Genomic DNA, 26594 nt, shown 5'->3' with positions numbered 1-26594 from the left:
CTAAAAATGTAGCTATTTTACAATACTTGTGAACGATCAAATTCTCTTGCAAATAATCTCTGGTAGCACGTTTGATTCTCTCCATTTCGAGACTGTCATTATCGTTGCTTGAACATTGTTTTATCAATTTCTTCAGCCATAGTAAGACTAGATACAACCTCGGCGTCGTGTCCACTTCCAAAATTGCTATTGCATTCTCGAACGGTTCCAAAAATTCGATCAAATCTTCTACTTTCTTTAAATCGTAACCTTCAAGTTTCGCACTCTCGTTCACGTTCGCTAAAATATCAACAATCTGCACGTATTGTTTAGCAACAGAGCGCAGCATGGCTACCTTCGAGCACCATCTACTTTCTGTTTCTTCCTGCAATAGGTTAGGAAGCCGCGACTCGTAGCCGGAGTGTTTAAAATACGCGACTATATTTTTCGTTTGTACGAGTATCTGCAATAATCCCGGCGCGTGTTCGGAAAGGAATTGTTCGTTAAATACGCTACATAAACACAAGGTAATGTTATAAATTATACAATCCAATCTGTCGAATCCTTTCAATGCTTTGATAATGTTATTCTCCTGGTCCGTGACGAATGTAATGTACTGCAACATATCACTGGGAATTCCGAACTCTTCGAACTTGCGGCACAATTCCAATTTTATATTCTCTGTCGTTTTACTATCATCTGGTAAGTCAGTTGTAAACAGAACTCTTTTTTTCAATATCCATAACTCGTCGATGTAGTACAACGTAACCGTGTAATACGTTATCTCTATGCAACTGTCACTCCAAACATCTATCGCAGCAGCACAATTACCACTCTGAACTGCATTCAACACCTCCGGTAAAATGTGATTTCTCGTTTTATCGGTTAATCGTAAAAGATATCTTACTAACGTCGCCGAAGTCGGAAGAATATTTTTCACTGACACACTGCCATATCTGCATCCGATATTTATTATTGTCTGTGCTAATTTCTTAAATCCTTCGCCACCTAAATTGCTAACCGGTTGCACATCGCGTAAACAATATTCCGTGCATTTTTCCAAAATTTTCCTCCTGTCATTGGTCGATATATCGTTCATGATTGTCCTACACGTGTGCCTAATTAAATGAGACGTTCCACTTTTGCCTTTGTACTGTAATATCTTTTTGCACAATTTGCACTGAACGTATCCACTGTTCCTATTTGTCTCGGTGTTTTTTATCATCAAGAACTTTTCCCACACTGCACTTTTCCCTTTAGTATTCCACACTAATTCGTATTGTCCACTGTCGATCTTTTCTTGAATATTTATATTCTCGGTTCCATTGCTGTTGCATGTTCCATATTCGGTCCCATGTTCCATCATTAGCTCCTGATTACCATCCATAATAAATTTTTGTTTTTCATGCCGAAATGTATCAATCGTGTGATTCGATTAACACGTATCAATCTTGCTACTAAATCGACGTGCATGAGATTCTCTCACCAACAGAGGCGTCAAGTTTGGCGGTCCCAAGCGCACTGAAAATCTAGAGATGAAAAAACACTGAATACGAAACAGCTTTAGAATATAAGGGGTGGGTAACAAAAGTCTCGTTTAAATTTCCTACAGTTTGAAGTTGAAGAAGAGTGGACTTGAAGAGGGGACACAAGGGCAAGCGGAGAACGCCCTTGGCGCCACCTACACCGACCTACACGACATTTCAAGGAATGTTCGATTCATTATTATAACTGAACAGGAAATTCTCTCTGTGTGTTGTAATGAATAACATGCCTAGGAGATAATTAGCGACAGAATGGATATTAAGTTTCATCAATTTTTACTCTTAAACCTTAGAAATACTCAAAATCTCATAGATTCCGGATGCGTAAATGTATTAATGTACACATATGTAGTCTTCGATATTAGAAAGAATTCAAGCTTATACAAGTCATATTTATATAAATCAAGATTTTTTATCCATAGTCACATATACATCCTATATAACAGATTTAATTATGTGCATTTATATTAAAGATATTTACAAATATTTATAAAGAATTCGAGCTTATCCTGTCTTGGTTCAAAGTATTGCTGTTCTCTTTTGATCTACTTGTAAAGTATTCGAAACTATTCTGTTAGATCCGAAACTATTTTCAATATACTTCATCTATAGTTACACTAGTTCAGCTAACGATGTTTACAGATAGGACCCATTAAATGGAATGTTCTGCTTTCATGAACCACAAAATGAGCGGGAAATGCTCCCACTAAATAATCATTATTGGAACCCAGAGTATAGGGCAAGGTACTTAATCATAATCTCTGAAATTCGAATTCTTAAAAACAGTCGATACTTTGCAGGGACTAGAAGAGAATTTCCTGCTTCCACTAATTTAAAAAAACTAAGTCCCCCTTCCTCCCAGTACCTTTTTTCAATTTTTTAGAAGGTATAAATATCAGAGAAGTATGTCTCTCGTGCATATAAAAATGTTTTAATATCATTGAAAAGTATAGTAATAAATTTAAAAAATTATAAAACAAAAATTTGCGGTGCAAAATAAATGAATACAGTACAAATTAGACGCGGGCGTGGACGAAAATTGAGGACCGAGATTCGAGGTCGGGCCGGAGTGCGGGTTGGGCAGACTTGGGTAAGCCCGAAATATTGTAGTAGGGACGTATGGTTTCGAAGGATTGAGTGGTGCAGATGCGGTCAAAAGCAAGACAGCTTTAGTGGCCTTGGGCAACCGTTGCAGCGGAACGTACCAGCCCGGCCCGGCCCGGCCCGGCCTAGCTGGATGGATAAATCAATAGGCGGAATTGGGCTTGCCCGACCAAGCCCGCTTGTTACTTTCCCACTCGGACCTGTGCAGTATTGCCAGATCTGGAACGTGCAAGGTTGCCACATTATTTAGGACTTTGTAAATATTTGCACAAAACTGCTTGAAATTTAGCATTTTAAATGTGCTCCGAAATTGTTATTGCAATTTTTGACAGTATAAATGCTATTTTATTCGAATAATTCGTTAACACAGCTCAGCTTTTACAATAACAAATTTAGGAAGATGTACAATAAAATAGAAAAACGTATCTAAAAAAATGAGCAATCATCAGATAATGAACTTGTGTCTTCATTTGAAAATTATATAAATGAATTATTTGACTGCATAAATTGAGGCAGAATTTCTTAATGGAACTTTTGGGAACGTTTTTAATTAATACACAATATTTTCTTATTGTAGTATAATTTAGGTATAGAAATAATTATCAATTCCTTGTTACTCCCTATCATACCGACCGGAGTTGGAATTGCATGGCAGTGCCATCGCTGGTTGAAGATAAAAGCTCTATTTGAGAAGAAGTCTGCTTTATCTATATAGCATAAACTATATTAATTATCAATTAAAGCCAATATATAAATTTACTTCATAAAATTATTATATAATTATTCTTAAAGGTGCATATATATTTAATTATCAGTGATAAAATGATATCGTTCGTTAATTTGAAACGTTTATTTTATTTGAAAGAAATGACAATATAATTAAATGTTACCAACACGTTCCTTAAATATTTTTTTAAGAACTACAATACGTTCTCCCTAATTGACTCTCAACCTGTACACAAAAAAATGGACAATTTGGGAAGAGGAGATACGATTATTCGAGCTTTGCGGCTCGTTTTTATAGTTACCGATTGTCGAATAATCGTACCTCTTCTTTCCAAATTGTTCATTTTTGTTTCCAAGCTGACCGTCATTATTATTTAAAACAAACGTGATTCATGCACATATTGAATATCTGCATCCGCAAATCTAAAGCTTGTTCTAACTCCATTATCCATATCTTAGATATCTTGAGTATCGGATACGCGATATAAATTCATGCGATTCATTCTTACTTTTCGCATCTTAAATGTACTCGAGATCAATCGTGCTACGCTAAGAAAGACCATTCAACACAATTCATAAAATGTTTTAGATATTCTGCGTACGTTCCATTTAATCCACTGCTACAGACGCATTTAGAGAAAATGAATCAGAATATTTTTAGAGTCACACGCTCGTACAAGTATTCTTAATAAATGATAAAAAAATTTTATCTGATGAATTAATAAAAAGTAGTTGCCTAATACGTTCTATTTTGTACAAGAAAAATGCCGAGATAAATAAAGACACAGACCAATTTGCCCGATAAAAGTGAATCGATCTTCTATGAGTTTTTAAGATGTTCATTGCACCTTGTAGCGAACGAACAAATTCATTTAAACATTATATCAGACTTATTGCTGAAAATGAACGTGATTCCATGGTCATGAATATAAAGATGTATGTAATGCATTTTTTTATTGGGTCAACGCGAGAATTCGAATTGTAAAAAAATTATACGTATCCAAATAGCTGTTTATTCGGTCTTGTTACTTCGGAAAAGGGATTACAAGCTTTTTGAATGTGTTATCAGAAAATATCTTCGAACTTTTCAAGAGGTTCAGATTAATCCGTCGGCTGCCAAATCAGACGATAAAAATTCCACAAAATCGTTGTCCCTGCCTTGGCACAACAAAATCTGATTGGTCGAAGCTTATCGTAACACTCAGAGCCCGAAATTACTTTGAACACGTGAGCAATTATTTGGTTGACGCGACAGTCAACGCGTTAAATTGTAGAACGATCTATCAACATAAAATGAACGTCCTCAGGACGTCTTCTCATCTACAGGTAACCAATTGCGCTTACAGAAGTACAATACCACTCTGCGTAATCGATCAACGAATGTTTTATTGTCTTCCTGATCGATAATAGCCGTGTGTATGTTGTCATAATCGAAGTTCGATTCCTTTATGTCCATCGTCATTATCTTGATCATCATCAGTAAGTGTACGAACTCGTAATGAGCATCTTCTTTCAACTTCTCCAAGAATAATTCTTTGTCGAAAGCCTTCGTATCGCACTTTAGTTGGTTCAGTCTCTTCAGCAGCGTCTCATAGTATAAATCTAGCAGGCTTTCGAGCTGTTCGTCCGTGATGTCAACCTCGACGCTCGTAAACAGATAAAGGATTACATCGCGCAGCGCGCTGGAGTACACGTACGTTTGGAAATCGACGAATTTCACGTCGTCGATTTTCCCCTTGTCATCACGATGAAACAGCACATTGTTCACCCAGAAGTCGGTATGGATGATGGTCATCCAAGGCTCCCGGGGAACGTCTCCCCAGAACCCTTTGCGCACTATATCGTTGACGACGTTTTCACAGACGTCGTAATAGACGCACATGTCGGGATCCTCCTTGATCGTATTCAATGCTGCTTCAAACATATCAAAGTCAGGTGCTGCATCTATCGAGTAGGTTTTCGAGTGCATCTTGAACATGTGGAACAGTCCTGGTTGCTTCTGCTTCATGGCCATCCCCAAAGCATGAAACCTGGCCAGGGCTTGCAAGGCGACTTTCGAATGCTCCATGTCGTATCCTGCATTAAACGATACATTGTATGGACAATTTGAAAATATTTATCTGTTCACTTATAATGCTTAAATGATGTTCAAGATAGAAATAGTTATGTGCGAGCGAGTGCAGCAGACTCGTCTTTTTTTGAATCGCATCAGGAACGGCCTCGATCTATCGTAGAAAGCAGACTATTACGAATCAGGCCGTTCAGTTGCTTCGAACAGTTGTAAAACTGACATATACGTCAATCTACGATAAAAGACTGCCAGTATGAAGCGAGTTAAACCGGTTGATCACGAATAATGATTGCAGGCAGGCCGCCTTTATGACACAAACGAACAACTCGGATATTAAACTGTAGAGAGATATCAGACTTACAATTAGATAACTCGTCATTTTGCACAATGATCCTTGGTCTAATTACAAGTAAGCAAATGTAATCACAGGAAGTTGGACATACCGACACTCCTGACGCCGTGGTAGTATCCGTAGGCCTTCAGGTTCTCCATAAGGAAGACCGCGTCGTCGTCCATCTCGACGTCCGGTTGCAGGGACATCCTGGACCCGTAGAACTTCGGCAGGAAGTTGAAGACCTCCTTGGGTTTCAGGCTAGCCTCGAGCTTGCTGTAGGCCGGCATAATTGTCTCGTACATGAAGATTTCCTTGACGAACGTCTTGGAGCTGTTGAAGATGCGCCGCTGAAACTCCGTCGGCGGCAGCATTTTACCGATCAGGTGGAGCTGCTCCTGTTCACCGTCCTGCCCTTTTTTCAGGTCGACGTCGACCTTGAGGATGGTGCTACCATAGTTCTCGCCGGGGGGCAACAGGGACTCGACAGTGAAATTCTCGACGACCACATGGTCCCCGAGTTTCTGGCGCAGCAGAGGCTCAACCTCGCGCAACACGATCTCTTTCATCTCTGCCGTTTCGTTGTCTTTCATGATCGCGACAGGCTTCTCTTGCTTCTCTCCTCCTTCCTGCATCGCACGATCTATGCAACCGTTCTAGTCTCTTTCGAAAAAAAAGATGATCGATCTCAACGACAGGAACCGTTTCGAAGCTGAATTTGTATTATATTTCGTCGGACAGTTCGACTTTGTTTGCGGTCTTCGAGGCCGCTGTCCCCCGATCGTTGTCCTTATCAATTAATTCGATTCGTGGATCATTACGCAATACTAGCCGGTACATGTGGAATTTATCACGAAACCGTGTTGGAATGGACACGTGAGCCCACATACGTGTTGCTCTGTCATCGTTCCATCTGACGCGACTGTCATGATAACTTTTATGAGCGAATGGCCCTACTTACTGCAGTTAGGCTCGTCCCCGATCTGTTGCTCTTTCATTGTGTACACTGATCACATAACATTAGAAGTAGCAATTTATGCATTTATGACAAAAGTTTGTGCAATCTGAAATACCAGCAAGATTAAAATAGGCCTACTGAAATTATTAGAGAAGAAAAGTACCAAAGTGGTTCCTGTTACTTTTTTTAAGACATTTTTTGTGGCAAGTTCTGGGTTGTATCAGTTCTTTGTTGTCGTCATAGATCTAGTTAAACTGAATAATATTTATTTAAATCATTTTTTTTTTTAATATTTTAGAACCAATATTTCGTGATCAAGGACAATGGCATATTAATGAAGTATTAAAAATAAAAGATACAAGATAAAACAAGATTTATATAAATAATAATATAATAAAAGATAAAAGCTAATGATTCATTGATCCTTATGCTCACCGTGTATTAAATTTAATTTATACAGTTTCATAAATGAAAACGTTTTTGTGTCATTGCGTTTTGATTACTTGTTCGATAGTTTATTAATTTATTTATATTTTTACTTTGTCAGCTATCATTTACCTGCCGTGTTTTCGCTTGAAAAATGGTGTCAATCGTAAATGATTCAACACGTGATCTAACTATGTCTAGGATAGATTTCCCAAGCATTCGATTAGACGTCCTTGAAAACAATGCCTACTTTTACACGGTAAGATTTCCAGGCTACGAATAATTGTGTAACATTCAGTTTTCAGAAAAACAATTTCCGAAGATCGATTAAATCAATTTAAATATGCTACGAATTTTTTTTGTTACGTAATGTTGTTGAATCGCTTGTATAAATTTCAGGCGTGTGAGGAAACTCGATGTTACGGGATCGGGACGACTTTTTCCGACCCGTCTCGAACTTCGGGTTCCCGAGACTCGGATGAGTTTGTACACTCCTAATAAATTTCCATTTATTATAGCTAAAACAAGTTTGTATATTTTTACTCGTATCAGTGAAATCAAAAAGATCAAGCAATGGGGAAATTATCATAAAAAGGGTAAATTTATTTATGAAAAGTATAATGATACAAAAATATGGCATTTTTGTAATAGTAGAGCAATAGTTATAATAATAATTCATGTAAATAACAATATAATAATGAATGTTCCATTAAAACAAGTACGTTATATATTATATAGTATTGTTGTCAAAAAGTAGTTCGTCAAGTAACATACAGAAATGTCATTTAAACTCTATAAAAAATATAATTTACATGTTCCATAACGTTTGGTAAAGTATGTGGTGGACATGTTATGTAACAATGAACTTTAGAAGTATATAATACTATACAGTAAAACCCGGATAATCGTTTGAAATCATTTGCTGCATAAATACCCGGCAATCATCCGCACAATGGTAGGGATAATGCGATAATCTTCAATGATAGAGGTAATCCTCTTGAACTCGAAATAGAATGTCAATAAGACAGCACTAATTCAACAATGAAACTATGTTATTTTATATTTTCTTGGAATTGTACATTTATTAATGTATCTCTCTTTTCGATTTTTCTGATTAAAATAGAACCAAACACGATATAATTTGCATTATATTTACTGATTGATATTTACCGACTGTACGATAAATTACAGAAAAGAATTGTGCCACATTTAAAATAATTATACCGCGCGCGCGTATTTCATCTTATTATAATCATCCAAACCTTTCGATTACATTGGTAAAAGTTCCAATGAGCAAGAATAATAAATAATATCGTTTAACTGTTGTATTAGTGTATTGTTTTATAGATAGAGTCAATTTCCCTATTTCATAATTGCTCGCTTTGAGTTTCAAATTTCGGACATTTACCCAAGTTTTACTGTAGTAATATTTTAACTATCTTGAATTCTCTGACGAAGGATTGATTCTCCATCTGCTTCAATTAATTTATGATGTACAGCACTGAGAGCCTGTAATTTCAAACAGAATAATTATAAAAGTATCTGGATGCTATAATATCTTATATATTACAGTATATACCTTAAAATATTTAACAGTTTTAACACGCAGCTCCAATGTTGCATCTTCATCGCAAATGATTATTGTTCGAGGGTGTTGTTGGAAGGCTGATACAGTCCACATATGATTGATTCCTTCCTCTATTGCCTTATACAGTGCAAATGCTTTGTGAGATCCTGTAATAAGAATCATTACTTCTTTAGCATCCATTACTGTGCCGACACCCACAGTCAGTGCCTGCTTAGGAACTTTGGAAATATCATTTCCAAAGAATCTTGCATTGGCTTCCAATGTATCTTGTGCCAATGTTTTCACTCTTGTACGCGATGCTAGAGATGATCCTGGTTCATTGAAAGCTATGTGACCATCTGGTCCAATACCTGCGAAACGATTTCAGTATGTATCAGGTCTTTGAATAAAATTATCTATTACACAAAAGATCTACTAACTATTATAAATTACAAACCACCAATAAACAATTCAATTCCACCGGCCTCCTTAATTTTCATTTCAAAATCATCACATTCTTTTGTAAGATCTGGTGCATTTCCATCAAGAATATGCACGTTCACTGGATCAATATCTATGTGTTTAAAGAAATTATTGTACATATAATAATGATAAGATTCTGGGTGATCTCTGGGCAAATCTACATATTCATCCATGTTGAATGTCTTTACATATTTAAAGGAAAGTTTTCCTGCTTTACAGTACTCTATAAGTTTCATGTACATTCCCAAAGGTGTGCCACCTAAATAATAAACAGTAACAGATAAGATTTACCACAAAAATGATGTAGAAATATTGCAAAAATCAAAATTATTTACACCTCGATTTAATAGAATGAATAATAAAACATACCTGTCGGAAGACCAAGAACAAAATATTTCTTTTCATTCGGCTGAAAATCATTGATTCTTTTCAAGACATATTTGGCAGACCATTCTGCCACATGATCCACTTTATCACAGATTACTAATCGCATTTTTATATAAGCTGTAAGTCAATTCACACTAGACACTGAAAAGACGTCTAATAATTATAAATGTAAATATTTATTGAAGCAAATTTTGAAGCGTAGAACGATAAAACTGCACGCAAATAATGCTGCTATTCTCTTCGCATACAAGTGATGCACTCTATAGCGCTTTACGAATTTACAATGATATTTACGACCGTATGGCGATATCTTTGTGACAACGACCTTTTATCGTGTATAAATATAATGCAGGAAAGCTTCACAGTTTCTCAACATTTATTACATGCATTTATCTTTGCAATTCAATTTTTTTCTTGCTTTGTTAAGCAAATTTGAATTAAAGTAAAAACTTCTTTTGCAATTATTAGTTTTATTGATTTTCTCCTCCAACGTATGCAAAGGACAACAAAGCTAGAAAGTTTTCTTAAATAAACTTTACAAATTATACAACTTGTAACACCGAATTTGCAATACAATAGTTCGAGTTTCGCTGACTGGTTCCTCGGGCTTAATTTTGAGGTCAATAACCAGTGGTTGTCGTCTTTTAGAATGGCGCACTTATTAACTTAAAATACATCACAAATCAAGGTTTTCTATTTGTTAATTCAAATTCTGCAACAACAGCGGGAAACGAAAGCTCTCTCTCGCGGAGGAGAGGGAAATATAATTTAGAAAAAATACAAATCTCCGATAGAAACGAACCTCTTCTCGTCGTTCAGTCGGTCAGCCAGCCAACCAGCAAATTAGCGAATGCGCGACTAACCTAGTCTCAATACTTTGCCACTTTGAAATCTAAAATGTACGAATTAATCTTTCCCCATTGCAGTTGCCACTTGAAAATGAGTTATTTGGAACAGACTTCACGATAACTTGATAAAAGTACTACTTGATAGACACAAGCGTTTACTTCATAGAAATCAAATTTATTTCGTCACAAATTGAATTAATGTCCTCATATTTTATCGAATAATTTATATTAATATTTATATAACAATTTGTTCTTTTCTGAATACTGTTTTGTTAGGGAATATTTATTTGTTATTGTATCAGGTACAAATATCAATATCGATCAACAATTGATTAAGATTAGAATTGGCGGGAACGAGTACATAATCGGTATCGCTGTTCGTATCAATCGGACATAATTTTGCATTTAATAAAGGCATTTTTGTATATTCTGTTGATATTTAGAATGCCTGAAGTGACGATCAACAACGTTATTATTAATTTTCCTTTTAAACCATACTCTGTTCAAGAAGACTATATGGCAAAAGTAATAGAATGCCTTCAAGACAGTAAAAATGGTGTATTAGAATCTCCAACAGGTACACTTCAATGATATTTTTATATCTTGATTTTAAAGTTAGAATGATATATAATTAGACATACGTGCGTAATTTAGAGACTACATACCACTTTATTGTTTAAAAATAAAATCGCGTACTGATCATTTGTAGGCCAATTTTGTCATTACACTAAAAAATAAATACCTTAGAACAAAGTAATTTTTACCAATGAAAAGAGTAAAAAATTTATAATGTATTTGATAATGAAATTTACTAAAAATTTCAGGCACAGGCAAAACACTATGTCTTTTATGCTCATCCTTAAGTTGGCTACTAACAAAAAAAGCACAACTACAAGCGCAATCCTTAGTGGGAGCAATAGAGAAACCAAATTTTGGAGGACATTTCTTCAATAAACTTAGCAAAGAACTGAAAGGAGCTACAGGTGACACGGAGCCTTCGTCAAGCTTTATTTCGGCTGCCCCAAAAATTATCTATGCATCTAGAACGCATTCACAACTATCACAGGCAATGCAAGAGTTAAAAAGAACTGCTTACAAACATGTCAGTACGGCTGTATTAGGATCTAGAGATCAGCTTTGTATCCACCCAGATGTTTCAAAAGAAATCAACTCTTCGAATAAGATACATATGTGTCACTCTAAAGTAAAATCTAGAACATGCCTTTATTACAATAATGTTGAAACAAGGTAAAGGTTTTTAATATTCTATGTTCACATAGTAACATACACTAGTATCTAATTGAAAATCAATTTTTTAGGAAAGAAGAACCCTTGTTCAAGCAGGAAGTGCTGGATATAGAGGATCTGGTGAAGGCTGGTCAGAAATACAGATGTTGTCCATATTTTTTATCCAGAGAACTGAAACAGAATGCAGATATAACTTTTATGCCATACAATTACTTGTTAGATCCAAAAGCAAGAAGATCTCAAGGCATAGATTTGCAGAACAGTATTATTTTGTTAGATGAAGCACACAACATTGAGAAGATGTGTGAAGAGGCAGCGTCATTGCAGATATGCAGTACAGAAGTTGCGATGTGTATTGATGAAATCACAGCAGTAATGGAAGACTTGGCTAACAGTATACAAGAAAATGACTTCACAGTGGAGAATTCGGGAAATGTACAAAAAGATTTTACTGCTGATGATTTATGTATTTTGAAAGCCATGTTTTTGGAATTGGAAAACGCAATCGACGATATAAAAATCGTGAAACGCGATGAAGGGGATACGTATCCTGGGAGTTACATCTTTGAGTTGTTTGGAAAAGCTCAAGTTAGTTGACAATCATATTTCCAATAAAATATCTCTAACATAGTTAGCTTTAATAATTTCTCATCCTAGATAACGCATGGCAAGGAAATTCTAGTGACTGAGAAATTAGACAAGATTGTTCTTTATTTAACGACCACAAGCACATCTCCGTTTGCAAGAAAAGGTAATGCGCTGCAAAAATTCAGTGACCTATTAAGAATAGCATTTAACAATAGTAATAATATGCGCCACAGAGAAAAACTCAAGCAATGTTACAAAGTATACATTCAAGTAGAGGAACCAAAAAAGAGTCATAAAAACGATGTTTGGGAGACAAAGAAAACTTTAAAGAATGAAGGCAAAGTTATTAGCTATTGGTGCTTTAGTCCAGGATTTAGGTAAAAGCAGTGTTCTACTGATGGCATTACATTTATGCACTATCTAAAAGTTCTAATACGCACATTTTTATGCAGTATGCAGCAGTTATTTGAACAAGGCGTACGCTCTATAGTCTTAACAAGCGGTACATTGTCCCCTTTAAAACCTTTCATATCCGAACTCCAAATACCAATCGATGTCCAATTGGAAAATCCACATATAATAAAAGGAGATCAAGTTTGCGTGGGTGTTCTTAGCCAAGGTCCCGACGGCCATGCATTAAACTCTTCTTATAACACAAGGTACTTCCATTAAAAATACTTTCACAAAGTACATATTCAAATAATATATTTTTTCAGGAATGATCCAAAATACATAGCATCTCTCGGAAGAACAATATTCAATTTCAGTTGTCTAGTACCTCATGGATTGTTAGTATTTTTTCCTTCATATCCAATAATGAAAAAGTGTCGAGAAGAATGGCAAATTGCAGGATTGTGGACAAAAATCGCAGAACGTAAAGTAATTATTTTTGGTATTTATGTAAGAGATGTCCTTCTACATATTTATGAGTGTTATTTTAACTTATGTTTATTAGGCCATATATGTGGAACCACAACACAAGGATAGTTTTAAGAACGTCATGATCGAGTATTGCGAAAAGATTAAAGATCCTTCCTGCAAAGGGGCAATTTTTATGGCAGTCTGCAGAGGAAAAGTGAGCGAAGGTCTCGATTTTGCCAATGCAAATGGCAGAGCCGTTTTAATTACCGGTCTTCCATTTCCACCCTTGAAGGATCCAAGAGTGATATTAAAACAACGATATTTGGAAGAAATGAGAAGTACCGACAAAGAAGTAATAAATTCATTAATCCATTTTCCATATATCAAGAATTGAGCAAGAACTTCAGATATACTGTTTACTGTTTTAGGCTTTGTCTGGCCAACAATGGTATCAGCTCGAAGCATCACGAGCTGTTAACCAGGCTATTGGAAGAATTATACGTCACAAAAATGATTATGGTGCTATAATACTCTGCGATTGTAGGTTCGATAATTCAAACTTCAAGAAGCATTTGTCTGCTTGGTTGAGGCCTTATATCAAACAATTTACTAACTTTGGAATGATTACAAAAAACTTACGAGATTTCTTTAAGTATGCGGAATATACAGTAAGTTTAATTGCTCTACATAATGATTTAAAACAGAGTTGTAAATAATTTATATTATTAGTTACCGCAACCAGCTATGCTGTCAATGAATCAAAGTAGTGCCTTGTTGCCAGCGTCAACAGCTACTTTTGATACAACTGCAACCCGAGTCGCGAGAAGTAGTTCAAAACAAAAATCCGAAGTAATTCAGAAGACAGAAGAAGATACTTTCGATATCGATTTGTATAGCAATAAAAACGAACAGAATAGCAAAGTTGAAAATAAGAAAAAGAATTTCTCCGAGCTTTTAGCAACGGAATCGAAGCCTGTTATTAATTTTAGCGTTTGCAAATTGAAACAAAATTATTCTACATGCGAGCTAACAAAGGGGACCAGTGAACCACTTGCAAAAAAGAGAAAAATAAAACTGTTACCAGTTGAACTCAATGCACATTTGTCTGGTCCATCGACTTCTTCTTGCGCAGACACAACTGAAAATGCTTCAAAAATGATTGAGGAGGCCGCTAATGAAACTGATAAAAAAATTTTGGGGAAAACATACCTCAAAGAGGTGGACATATATTTAACTACCTGAAGTATTTTTAAGTAAAAAAATATTTAATAGTTTGTATATTTAATACACATCGAATATAATTTTAGGTAAAGCGTTCATTGTCGGAGGACAATTATAAAATATTTGCTAAAATGATACAAGAATATACAAAGACGAGTAATTTAGACAAACTGTTGAAAACACTTCAGGACCTGTTCCCACCGAAAGAAGGATTACTCCACTTATTTATAGGTATTCATTTAACTTTACGGCTTATACATAAATAAAATGATTAATATACACATTTTTAGGGTTCAAACATTTCTTGAAGAAACATCATATCAGTGCCTTTGAAACTCATGTTACACATTTAAGTAATATAAAGTCTTGATGATTGATGTATAAGGGAATTAAGAGATTAACTTTATATTTTGTACAATGATCGTTAAAAATGTGTTACAAGTAAGTACTGGCGATTTATTATATACGCAATTTTTTACTTTAACCGACCTTTAAATCGGGGATTAATTTAAATATTTAATAATGTTTCTAATCGTCTGAAGATTTGTCTGAGGTATTGTCTAAGGATTTCAATAAATGTAACTTTAAGCACATAATAAAAATTTTGTACAAAACATTATTTTGCTATAAAAGATTTTGTAACACCAAAAAAATTAACGTGAAGAAAATTAAATTCTACGTACATTCAACTAATATGTACACATGTATATAAAGTAAAATAGGATATATTTAGGTATACAGACACTTGCGTAAAAATGTTAACAGACGGAGTAGTATTACAAAATTTGATAGTAACGATGAAAAGAACCGGGAGAACGAATTCATACGCGATGAGCTTGCGTGATATCCAAAAATAAGAAATTCTATCAATCTACATATACATTGCATTGTGAAGGATATATACATTATGTCAATTCTATATATACGTATATGTGATGCGCGTGTAATTATTATAATAAACTATCGATATTTATACATATATTTCTTCTAGGTCGAATTATATTAAATATTTATGGTCTAGTCTCTTTTTTTCTTCTTTTTGGTGAATAAAATAGGTATGCTAGAATCCGAACCTCAAGATGAATTTTCGCCTCATCTCGATCCAAGCTGGACTAAAATTTTCGGCTTCTTGCACATTTCTAGGCAATGCCTTGTTTTTTCTCGTTTCAAAATAATTGAAATTTACCGCCAATAATTTCTTTTTACAGCGCCAATGGACGTAATGAGAAAATGCCCACACTATTTGCCGAAATTATTCACAAATGATAACTCTGAAGACGTATCTTAATTCTCGAATTAACGATACATGGTGCTGCACGGTATTTCCCAAGAATTAGCATGGTAGCGTCATCTGTAATTCCTTCAGAGTTATCATGCGTAGATAATTTTAGCGCTTCCTCACTACGTCAATTGGCGCTGTACACAGGTCGAAGGAAGCTTCCTAGTTGTAACACAAGGGGCGCCACAAGTTCCGCGGTAAATTTGAATTGGTTTGAATCAATGAACATACGTACTTATAAATACTACTTAATTAAATCTAGTAAAACAATTATTTTCCGTCAGCGACTTCGACACTACTTTTTTCATTTGTTTTCGGTACATTACTTGGAATATACGTTGGCAACACGTTGAACACAATAATGGTAACGGAAAGAGATATACTTTATGGAGCACAGTTGCCCTAACAAGCATTCTCAGCTGTTTCAATCAGATTCTCGTAGCAGCTTCTTCGAGCAGCTGTCGAAGGACGGAATATATAAAAAGTTAAGTAACAAATTACAACTAGTCGCATGTATAAAACGAACTTGATTTGGATAGTTTTCTATCCAGTGGTGGATTACTATCATTGGCGATCACGCTTATATTTAACTATGTTACATTTTGTTATTAACATAATTAGAGAATAAAAGTGCCCTTTTCCTTCAGAGATGTACAGTTTAAAGTGAGGGGCTCAAAAGTGATTTCTCTTCGTGTCTCACGAAATTCCACCACTACTTATAGTGGCTCCAAAAAGCGTACACTAAGTTATCAATTTCTGAATAATTGTCGATATTTTAAACTGCCATGATTTTATAAAAAATCGTTATAAACATCAAGTTTCCAAATGTTTTCTAGAAGAAACTAATACTTGGATTGCGAAGATTTTGAACGAGACCATAATTTTTCACGGAACTACAATAGTTCAAATACTTTTCGGAGCCACTGTTTTTACCATCTACGAGACTCTCAAAAAAAGAAGTATATTAACTTCCACTTCCAGCAATTTGGCAAACAAAGCGTCGGTCGCGATATCGTCTACAATACTTTATCTGATCGTACGTGATCCGATAAGTGTCCAAGTATGTTTTTCTACGGAAATGCAAGTTATCGATGCCAGCGAGCCAGCCTGGCTCGAAGCTTCTTAGTCGATACTCGTTATTCATTATTCATCATTATTATAATCTCGAACGGAGTCTAACATCCCTTCCACCAATCTAAAAACTCTTTGATCGACCGGTGAACGAGTTTTGAACACAGTGATTATCCAAAACATAAACAGCGAGTATATCTTTCGCTAGGGGTTGTTATCCAGAGAAATAAATTCACCGAGGGACGTCCCCCCCCAAAAAATGCATCTTTGCATTCTGAATGATCCAAAAAAAGAAAAAAGAAAAATGTAGAAGCCGCGGATAGAGAACGTTTTCTGAAATTCATTTTTTGTTCAAACTGAAAGTTCACAACAACCCCAAAGTGGAGCAATAACGTCGATGACCTCGGAATGTCTGTTAATGGATTACCGATTACGTGGTGGTAGGGGGTGGCCCGAAGACGACCCTGCTCCTGGAGACGGCTCCCAGGATCGGTTTCAGCAGGATGAAGAAGCCAGCGATGAAGAGAGACGCGAACACCAAGTTCCTCCCTGTCTCGCTGAACTTCCACCAGCCGGTGTAGGTGCCGGTGATGATACAGGCCAGCAGGAGTATCGTGACAGCGATGCCACCGAACGCGTGCATGATTTTCAAGAGGACGGGTCTGACCTTCGGGTAGACCCACTTCGGATTGTTGGTCACGATGCCGAAGCCTGCGGTCAGGAACACCATGATGATGCTGATCAGCCCGAGGATCGAGTGAGGCGTGACGAAATGCGATTTATTGTGCTGGTTCTTGTTCACCACGATGATGATCAGACCGATCAGCAGCAAAACCAGGCCCACCGTGTGTAGGATCCAGTGCATGGTCACCCGTTTCGACCTTGACAGCTTCCAGCCGAGATACGCCTCGCCGGAAATGCTGAAGACGGCTTCCATTATCAGGAGGCCGACCTACCGAGAAGATCACGTCAGCATCGTGGTGGTATTTAGTGCTCGAGGTGTGAAACCGTCTAAATAGTTTGTGGATTTTATCGCATCGTGCTCGACCTCTCCGAGTTCAGCGATAGAAGAAATGCATTTTCATTTCGCTTCGATTCTTGCCAATTGACTTCGACAATTGGCTTCCATCGCGGAACGATAGTCCATTGATAATTCCGACAATAGGCGGTTCAATTGTTCCTCGCGTTTGGAAAGAAAACGCCTTTCCGCGCGACGGGAAATCCTCCCGGCGGTTCGGAACGCGCAAAATTTTCTTTTCCCAAGGCAGAGGAACACTCGCCAGTATAAACACGTTTCATAACCGTGTGTGGTTGCAATAAATGCCTCCGGTATGCGTTTGACGTGACAGACGCGGTTACGTAAATTTTGTCTTTCGACTCGAAGGCTGCCGGAACGAAAACCGACGGAAAGAAAGGGAATCGCGAGATATCGGGAAACCATGGAAATTCGTTTCTGGGTTTCGTCGATGTTGCACCGTGCGTTGCGGACACGCTGTATCGATTCAAAACGAGCTTACGTACGCTGGAACGAAATCTTAGTTAACGGGGAACTCGTATATGAATTTATTTGATCATAATCTTGTTCGTGACTGAAAGTTACAAACCGAAGAGGGATTACAAAGCAATGATGCGCTATTCGAGAATTTAGAACGTTCGAGGGACCGCGAGTTTGAAGAACAATGAAGTCATACTGTAGAACCCGTTTCCACGAATTAGAACAAAAACTCTCGAGCTCGAGATCTGTATGATTCACGAGATCTTCATCAGGCACTTGTCTCGAGTACCTAGTTAATTCTTCGACGCCTAATACGATTAGGTAACACGTTCATTGCCACAATTCCGTATTTCAGTTAATTCAATTTTTCTTTTCTTTTCAGTAATTTCATGTCAAAAAGTAAGCACTTAGGGATACGATATTGAAAGAAAGTGTGACTGGATTATCGTATACGATAATAATATACGGTTCAATTCCTTATTATAGACAATGTATAATTCCACGAACTTACTCCGAGGCTCATGCAGATGGGGTGCCAAGAGAAAAGTAGCAGATTCCAGAAGGCGAGAGTAACAATGTACAGCACCGGCGCCAACAAAAGGACATGGGTGAGGACGGAGAACACCATTGTTATGATGCTTGGTGGTCCTTTGCCTGCCGGAGGGTCGGACATCTCTGTTTCACCTTCGACTCTGTAAGTGAAACAAGAATTTGAAATTTCCTATTCTTCGCAATCTCGACGTCGTCAGAATTCATTTTTCTTCGGCCCAATTAGCGCCGGATTGATCTATGAACGAACAAATGTAACAACCGTGGGACCGTAATTGTTCTAACTGGACTGCGGATTTTTATGCAAAATAAAAATTGTCTATGTTTGTCGCAAGAATTATGTGTTATTTAGGAATTTTTTCTTTCTTTTTTCTTTAATGTAATGAAAATAATATAATAATATATTATATATTGATATAATAATAATATAATATAATAATAATAATATATATTGATATAATAATATATCAATGCTCTTCGATTCTTTTTCTCTTTCTTGTCTTTAAAATTACAGCTACTCGTTTTTGTCATAAATGCAGAAAATCCGCAGTCTAGTTATAACTTATGTGCAAGAAACACGAGCGAACGGTAGAAGGATTAAAGCAGTCGATGAACATTGCAAAGGATTAAATTATTATTTGCGACGAAATTATGGCGAAATTTTCATTTTGCATGAAGATTTGCAATTTGCATTTTGCCCAGTTTTTGTTTCTCTTGAAAACGGTGTCATTTTTCCCAGAATTTGCGCAGAAAAATGTGAAATCGTATAAACACTCGCGGCCGGTCTTCTTATTTAGAAAGTAACGATCCCTCGTTCGCAAAGAAAGATCGCGTTTTAAGTATCGAGCGACACCCGTTCCTCGATTCATGAGAGAAAAACGGCAAATTCTTTTGACGCAACTGCTCCTACGATCGTTTAGATGCACGGCGTGTGATTCATTGCTAATTGCGCGGCACGATTCCCCGTTTCTTTCAGCATCCACTTGGACGAACCGACGGAACCTCTGTCTTCTAAGATTGCACAAGCTCCAGCCTAATAAACGAAGCTACTAATTAAGTAGACGTCTGTTTAGATCGAACAGCCTGCTACTGCCACCAATTTTTCGATTCGCTTCGCAAACGCGCACAGTGCGGTTGCATTCTCGAACTTTTTATCTCGAACAGGTTTATTTTTATCGCGAACAATTATGCAGATTTCTATGATTATCGCATGAAATCTGCACACATCCGTGTGCAGACTTCGAAAAAATAATATTAGAAAAAGAGCACACTCCGAACTTTGACCCTTCGAAGTATCTTACGCAAAATTGTTCCACGAACTCTGTGGAAGAATGCGTTATGATTTAGTGTCGCATAGTCGAAAGTAACGCGATGATATTCGTGTTGTATCATTATAATCGGAGTCATCGTCGATTGCCGACAGTTCAAGCATGGTTATGTCAAGGTTATAGAATAATATTAGAGAAAGAGCACACTCCGAACTTTGACCCTTCGAAGTATCTTACGCAAAATTGTTCCACGAACTCTGTGGAACAATGCGTTATGATTTAGTGTCGCAAAATCGAAAGTAACGCGTTGATATTCGTGTTGTATCATTATAATCAGAGTCATCGTCGATTGCCGACAGTTCAAGCATGGTTCAAAACAACGAACGTATGCTTGTACGAATTAGTGGAACGGCTCGTTAATCCCCGAGTTAGTCGAATTTTGTTTCGGAGTTTATTATTAGGAGATTATTCGAAATCTCATAAACGTGTTGGTAGCCGTTCTGCGTTTACAAATTTAGTCTTCTTCTAATTGAACAATAAACGTCGCATTTCCAAAGAACTCGAGTGCAATTGTCATCGGTTTACACAATCATCGACGCATCAAGGGCATTGTCATCGGTACGTGTACCGATAATCCTGATTTTTTAGCGCAACATCCGCACCGTCATGGCCTATCAGTTCGTTAACATTATCTCGTTTATAGGATTATCGAGTTCCTCCAATAACGCCCCTCTATATTCGTGTCACAGAGCATAACGGCGTAATTGTGGCACACCGTGGCCGGTTCAAGTGTTAACTGCTGCAAATTCCAGCGTGCGTTTCCTTAAATTGAATGAACGAATGGCTGACAATGGGCGGGAAGGTTTCGGATGACCGACACTGTCTGTCGACCCGTTAGAAAGTAGAATGCAACTTCTTCAACTTCCCACGTTCCACTTGCACAAGAAAGGCTAATTTCTCAATCCAGAAAATCAAAATACAGTAATGTCTCCCTAACCGACGCTCAGATCGCGCACAAAAATGGACAATTCGGGGAGAGGAGATACGATTATCCGAGCCTCGCGGCTCGTTTTTATTATAGTTCTTGACAATTCGTGACTACGAAAACGAACCGCAACGCTCGAATAATCGTCTCCCCTCTTCCCCCGAATTGTCCATTTTTGTGGACGATCCGAGCGCCAATTAGACATTAATTCGTTGTTAAGGGGCGGCTGCAACCCGTGAGATAGCAATTTGAAATTTGCTTCAATTATATAGAAGAAATAGGAAGAAGCAAGAACAATTAAACTTATTTAGACAGGAAATAAATTTGTACTTCTATTCTGTGTCAAGATTCGTAGAGCACCGATACTCATCGAAAAATGTAGGATTAATAAAAATAGAGAACCGGGAAGTGAAAAAAATAGAAATATCGAAACGAGAGAAAAAAAGATTCTAGCGTGACTGGGAATAAATCACCGCAGTTCAGTTAATGGCAGAGTATCGACTGTGGTGGTTCACAGGAGAGGAAAAGAGAGAGCGAGAGAGAGAGAGAGAGAGAGAGAACGAGTGTAAGTGGTTAATTACAATAGAAACGGTCTTGATAATGACACGCTTGTCAATGTCAGTTGAGCACACGTAACTTCGCGGATGTATGTGTGTCAGCAAGACGTCGCTGCAAATTCGAAGACGTTGTACGTACAGTTTTATTGCACATGTAAACAGCGCGGGGAAATACGATTAAATTCAGCGATTGCTAATTATTTTAAGTATCGCTAAACAGGAGTGTGTTCGAGGCCGAACACGAATGGTAAACAAGCAGCAACGTTCAAAAATAGTTACGTTACGGGACCGGTATGAAGTGGAACGTCGGCTTCAGGGATACGTAATTGTTTACGGGCAGATTAACATCGAGACGCGAACGCGAATTCAGGCGAATAAATTTCGCAGGTGTGCAGGGAACGAAGAAGAAACCTTATCTGTTTCGTTCGCCCAGATGCGAAAGCCGCGAGAGATCGCGAGGATTAACACGTTCCGTGCCGAGCTTTTTTTACTCGAATCTTCACACTTTGATATTTTACTAAAACTTGATGTATTACGTGCAATTATTAACTCTCGTACACATAACAACGTAACAAAAACTTATCAACGCCCATTCTTGCGGTGGAAATTGATTCTTCGGTTCTAAATTTCTTGTAAACAATTTGTTCAGTTCACTAAGTAAACATGCAAGTGTGTACCATCGATGGTACACGTGGCACGGAACGTGTTAAAGGGGTTTCAAGAAAATCAATATTAACCCTTTGCACTCGAGATTATTTCAACTGTAAAAATGAAGACATTCTCTTCAACCTACGGTATCTCCATTTGACACGGTTGCTTTTATTTGATCCGTATGATAATTGAACGTGTACGCTTACCGAAGACTTTTATTATTTGACAATTTATCGAATGACAGACAAATTCGATAATGTGAACATTCTTCTGCAAATAGTCAAGCAATTTCTCGCGTCGTCTCAGAGTCGCCACTCGAGTGCGAAGGGTTAACAACGTGCCCGTAATCGATGGTCTTTGGAATTTGCCGGCGAAGTTACAAACTCCGAGATTCTAAAAATCAATTCGATGAAATAGATCGAGTCTCTAATAATCTCGCCGCCTGCAATAAAATCATCTAATAAATCAACGATCGTTACGATAAATAACAGATTCACCGAGAAGTGGCAGGTTCTTTCAAATACACGCATGAACACTTTAAAGCATGATTTTGAATCCTAAACGATGTTAGAGCAATCAACGGCAGCCGGAGTCGGCGAGAAATTCGTAGAGAAATTCGCTAGGATCATTCACAGCGGGCAAAAATCGTCGTTCCCGCGAAAAGAAGAACCGGGTTTGGCAAAAAGCAGCGCGCGCCTTCGATATAATCGCCGGCAAGATAATCGCGATCAAAATCGCGAAGCCTCAAATTGCGCTATAATGAACCACGGAGTGGTCGGTACGGTTGTCGATGAACGTCGTTCGCGAATCGTGATGGGATTGGCGAATCGGTCGGCGGCGATTTTCCGATTCGTTAGTCGGCAGTCCTCGGCCAGAGGCTTGATTACACTTTATCGTAATATAATCACGAGTATCTGATTCGTGACCCACAGCGGCACACTTTTTTTTTTCTCTTTTCAGCAGACCGTGCTCCGCTTTCACGGTCCGAATGAAATATGGCCGCTCTAGAACGCGCGAATCTCCTGTTTACATCGCACGAACGCGTGGCCCTGTAGGAAGAAACGATGGAAAATGCAGAGCTCCTCCTCGTTCACGGTTTCTCGGTATAGCGATAAAACGACCGCCGAATGTTTCGTTTCCCAGTTACGCAATGGCCGCGGGCAGAAATAGTCGCGTTGAACCTGAAGGAACCTTCTTAACAAAATAATCGCTCGGGTTATCAACCCTTGCTCCGATTGTGGAACGTCCTCTTTTTCGATACGCCGCTCCAAAAATACTCTTCGACATATCAATCTGTTCGAAGTACAGCAGAATCACGATTAATCGAACTGGATTCTCCGCGATAGTTTTTTGTTTAGATCTTTTATTGTTCCAAGTAACAACGATGAGACTATAGAAAGGCCTCGGTTAAATTGAGCTATACCTCGACCTATCATCTATTATAATATTTTATTATATTATAGTATAATATATATATATATATATATTATTAGTATTATATTATATATAATTAAAATTAAATTATAGTTATTATAGTATTAGTAATTATTAATTACTAATATATTATACTATAATATAATATTATACTTATAATATATATATATATATATATATATATATATATATATATATATATAAAAAGATATATATATTATATATATTATAAGTATAATATTATATTATAGTATAATATATAGTAATATAATATATTAGTAATTAATAATTACTAATACTATGATAACTATAATTTAATTTTAATTATATATAATATAATACTAATAATATATATATATATATATATATTATATTAATATATATATTACTATAATATTTATATTAATTAGTAATTATTACTAATAACTTAATAATATAATAAATTATAATAATACTAAATTATTAGTAATTATATTATATAATACTATCGTATCAATAATTTATCGAAGATAAAAACAAATTAACTATCAATTTTGAGTTCGGACAATCGAAGTTCTACTGTAATTGATTTTAATTGTTTTGTCTTTTATAATGTCTTCACATTTTACTTTCAACTTTTTTGGAGAACAGTTTGTCAATTGCGACAGATTGCAACGAAATAATAATGTAAATAGGTATCCGAGGCTGTGGCTGACAATGATAAGAACAATGGCAGACATCGTTAAAAATGCTGTCGAAGATAAATCCTGATCCCGCGATCATTATTCGATTGCCGAGGCGTGGTATACCTATATGCAACCATAGTTTTGTAACCGATACTGTAACGTATACACCGCATTTGCATTAATGTCCATATTCTGTGCAACGCTCCACCATTATCTATGCGCAACATTATCTCATTGATTACTGCACGCTACCTCGCCGTTAAAGAAATGAATAATTCGAAAGGAAGAAGCCCGTAGACTCCTGAAAAAGCACTATTATTTACCCGTTCTAGTACAGCGGCCAGCAAAAATGTTCGTACAGCTTCTAGAACGTAATAACTTTTTTAAAACTCAACGAAGTGACTTGAATTTCCTTTAGTTGATGGAGAGACTAGTCTACTAGACGATGACTGAAATGCCTTTTTTAAATTTGTTATTACTTGGGATGATAAAAAGAGAAATAAAAGACTCTCGTTTTTCAACCTTTTTTATCCGAACCTATAACAACAATTTAAAAAATGCCTTTCGGTTAAAGAAAATCGGTTAACCCAGAGTCGAGCTACAGATGTTGAAAGATTTAAAAAACTGCAAATTTCTGTCAGTTTTTGGTGAAAATCCCGATAAAATTGCGATTTTTGCCATCTTTAATTTGCCGTAAATCATAACGTCAACTGATTTCGATACAATTTTCAGAATGCATTTATTAAATTTCCGTTATAGGCTCAGTTAAAAAACGAGTGTCTTTTTATTTTATTTTTTGTCATTTACTTGAAAATAGCAAAATTTAAAAAAAGGCATTTCAGTCATCGTCTAGTGGACTAGTCCCGCTATCACTTAAAACAAAGAAAATTCAAGTCACCTAGACCAGTTTTAAGAAAGTTATTGCGTTTTAAAAGGTGTACAAACACTTTTGTTGTATACACGACATACTCTGAATTTTGGTCCATTAAACTGAATGTGCAAGTACCATAAGTGCCGATTCTCTGTGTCTCTAACATAACTTGCATAGGGTACCAAAAGTATATTTTGTTTATAGGTACTTTTCATTTTCAAGTACACAAAAAGTATATATTATACCGTTCCGAGTAAATTATTATAAAAAAAATTTACAAACGTACTATTCCCAACTATTTACAAAAAGAGATTTCACTAAAAGAACAACACCACAGTATCATCACCAGACTTCGGACTTTTATGCAAAATAAAGATTGTCCGCGCCGATTGCAATATACAGAAGCTACGTCTATTTATTTATTCGTCTTTCCTCAATGATTTCAACGACCCGAGCATATACAATTCCGTAAATGTTCTCACTGTTTCTAAATACGATGTACTAATTTTTGCCATAAACCCACAAAATCCGCAGTCCAATCACCAATGCATCAGAATATTTACCGATTAACGAACGAGTTTGTCAATACAGGCACTCGCGGTGTTATCTAGAAGGATTACTCAACCATTTCTTTACACCAGCCGGAGAAAATACAGCTTCTACCGATACCGCACCACGATAAAAGCGAACGAATAATTCAATTCGGAAGAAAGTGAAACGTTTCCGGAGCCGAGTGACCGACGTGTCGGCTCGTCGACCGCGGTCCCTGGACTTTTAACGATCGTCCTTTACGACGCGCGCCTCATTTTGGAGAACACTGTACGACGCAGAACGTATGCCCGCGGAGCGATCGAAGATGGCTGTCGGAGCACGAAAATACCCGTGTCGTGGCTGCCCCTGAGAAAAATGCTAAATGGAACACGGGGAAGAACAAGAATCGGCTTGCGAAACTCACCTGGAACGTTTCACAGCCCGATGGACGCGCGCTTGCTATCGCGGCTATCCGAGAACGGTACCAGCTGCGTGGTTTCTTTCGCACACGCGAGAGAAAGAGCACACGGATTGACGTTCGCGGCTCGACTGATCCACGCGGCGAAGCATGCTCGCGCGATCCATGATCTATCGCTGCGTTGCCGATACTTCTTGTCGGGATACGGCCGCCGCGTCGGATCTAGGAGAAAGAATAACCGCGCGATCTAGAGCTACGTGGCTATGCCCCGAATGAAATTTTGATATTATTATTTATTTAATTTCGAATTCTCGTGGTCAAGAAATGGCACCTGATTTACTGTATTCGTCTTACGCATTTACAGTAATTTCTCCCTAATTCGCGCTCAGATTACGCATAATTTGAGGAGAGGAGATACGATTATGCGAGCCCTGCGGCTTGTTTTTATAGTTACCGGTAGTCAACAACTATAAAAACC

General features: G+C 37.0%; 4 protein-coding genes across 7 annotated transcripts; 1 reads left to right on the top strand and 3 right to left on the bottom strand.

Annotated features, from left to right (window-relative positions):
• The first annotated feature begins 372 nt into the window (after positions 1 to 372).
• On the top strand, positions 373 to 14961 carry Rtel1 (Regulator of telomere elongation helicase 1). 3 transcript variants are annotated; one of them, XM_033464939.2, is made up of 12 exons: positions 373 to 506; positions 10868 to 11001; positions 11249 to 11672; positions 11744 to 12260; positions 12330 to 12637; positions 12713 to 12919; positions 12977 to 13139; positions 13216 to 13473; positions 13550 to 13789; positions 13851 to 14339; positions 14429 to 14573; positions 14633 to 14961. In XM_033464939.2, exons 2-12 carry the CDS (start codon positions 10869 to 10871, stop codon positions 14710 to 14712), a joined length of 2964 nt encoding a protein of 987 aa, XP_033320830.2. In that variant the 5' UTR covers positions 373 to 506; position 10868; the 3' UTR covers positions 14713 to 14961. The 3 variants fall into 3 exon arrangements, with proteins under 3 accessions (XP_033320830.2, XP_033320828.2, XP_033320829.2); XM_033464937.2 differs by lacking the exon at positions 373 to 506 and adding an exon at positions 9895 to 10475; XM_033464938.2 differs by lacking the exon at positions 373 to 506 and adding an exon at positions 10464 to 10555.
• Positions 3463 to 6970, bottom strand: LOC117217379 (uncharacterized). The gene is made up of 2 exons (XM_033464943.2): positions 5868 to 6970; positions 3463 to 5429 (listed from the first exon to the last, which is right to left on the bottom strand). The coding sequence occupies exons 1-2, from the start codon at positions 6388 to 6390 to the stop codon at positions 4657 to 4659; spliced, it is 1296 nt and encodes a 431-aa protein (XP_033320834.2). The 5' UTR covers positions 6391 to 6970; the 3' UTR covers positions 3463 to 4656.
• On the bottom strand, positions 7722 to 9837 carry Oscillin (glucosamine-6-phosphate isomerase Oscillin). Its single transcript, XM_033464945.2, has 4 exons — positions 9559 to 9837; positions 9164 to 9448; positions 8719 to 9077; positions 7722 to 8648 (listed from the first exon to the last, which is right to left on the bottom strand). Exons 1-4 carry the CDS (start codon positions 9680 to 9682, stop codon positions 8571 to 8573), a joined length of 846 nt encoding a protein of 281 aa, XP_033320836.1. The 5' UTR covers positions 9683 to 9837; the 3' UTR covers positions 7722 to 8570.
• Positions 14366 to 26278, bottom strand: LOC117217381 (transmembrane reductase CYB561D2). 2 transcript variants are annotated; one of them, XM_033464949.2, is made up of 3 exons: positions 26123 to 26278; positions 18699 to 18879; positions 14366 to 17644 (listed from the first exon to the last, which is right to left on the bottom strand). In XM_033464949.2, the coding sequence occupies exons 2-3, from the start codon at positions 18858 to 18860 to the stop codon at positions 17123 to 17125; spliced, it is 684 nt and encodes a 227-aa protein (XP_033320840.1). In that variant the 5' UTR covers positions 18861 to 18879; positions 26123 to 26278; the 3' UTR covers positions 14366 to 17122. The 2 variants fall into 2 exon arrangements, with proteins under 2 accessions (XP_033320840.1, XP_033320841.1); XM_033464950.2 differs by lacking the exon at positions 26123 to 26278 and adding an exon at positions 25731 to 25918 and having other exon boundaries at positions 15052 to 17644.
• Positions 26279 to 26594: the final 316 nt, after the last annotated feature.

Source organism: Megalopta genalis, chromosome 9 (assembly GCF_051020955.1).
Source record: "Megalopta genalis isolate 19385.01 chromosome 9, iyMegGena1_principal, whole genome shotgun sequence".
NCBI classification, from domain to species: Eukaryota; Metazoa; Arthropoda; class Insecta; order Hymenoptera; family Halictidae; genus Megalopta; species Megalopta genalis.
Note: the sequence above shows the minus strand (reverse complement) of the source record. Positions and strands in the feature narration are given on the sequence as shown.

What these genes read in the sequence shown, in the direction of transcription:
- LOC117217379 (XM_033464943.2), bottom strand. Translation starts at nt 6,390, where the DNA reads ATGCAGGAAGGAGGAGAGAAGCAAGAGAAGCCTGTCGCGATCATGAAA. An exon ending in CCACGGCGTCAGGAGTGTCG is followed by an intron (nt 5,430 to 5,867) that starts GTATGTCCAACT and finishes CGTTTAATGCAG; the next exon opens with GATACGACATGGAGCATTCG.
- Oscillin (XM_033464945.2), bottom strand. Translation starts at nt 9,682, where the DNA reads ATGCGATTAGTAATCTGTGATAAAGTGGATCATGTGGCAGAATGGTCT. An exon ending in AATTGAATTGTTTATTGGTG is followed by an intron (nt 9,078 to 9,163) that starts GTTTGTAATTTA and finishes ATCGTTTCGCAG; the next exon opens with GTATTGGACCAGATGGTCAC. An exon ending in AAACTGTTAAATATTTTAAG is followed by an intron (nt 8,649 to 8,718) that starts GTATATACTGTA and finishes TTGAAATTACAG; the next exon opens with GCTCTCAGTGCTGTACATCA.
- LOC117217381 (XM_033464949.2), bottom strand. Translation starts at nt 18,860, where the DNA reads ATGTCCGACCCTCCGGCAGGCAAAGGACCACCAAGCATCATAACAATG. An exon ending in CCATCTGCATGAGCCTCGGA is followed by an intron (nt 17,645 to 18,698) that starts GTAAGTTCGTGG and finishes TCTTCTCGGTAG; the next exon opens with GTCGGCCTCCTGATAATGGA.
- Rtel1 (XM_033464939.2), top strand. Translation starts at nt 10,869, where the DNA reads ATGCCTGAAGTGACGATCAACAACGTTATTATTAATTTTCCTTTTAAA. An exon ending in AGTTGTTTGGAAAAGCTCAA is followed by an intron (nt 12,261 to 12,329) that starts GTTAGTTGACAA and finishes TTCTCATCCTAG; the next exon opens with ATAACGCATGGCAAGGAAAT. An exon ending in TGAGAAGTACCGACAAAGAA is followed by an intron (nt 13,474 to 13,549) that starts GTAATAAATTCA and finishes TTACTGTTTTAG; the next exon opens with GCTTTGTCTGGCCAACAATG.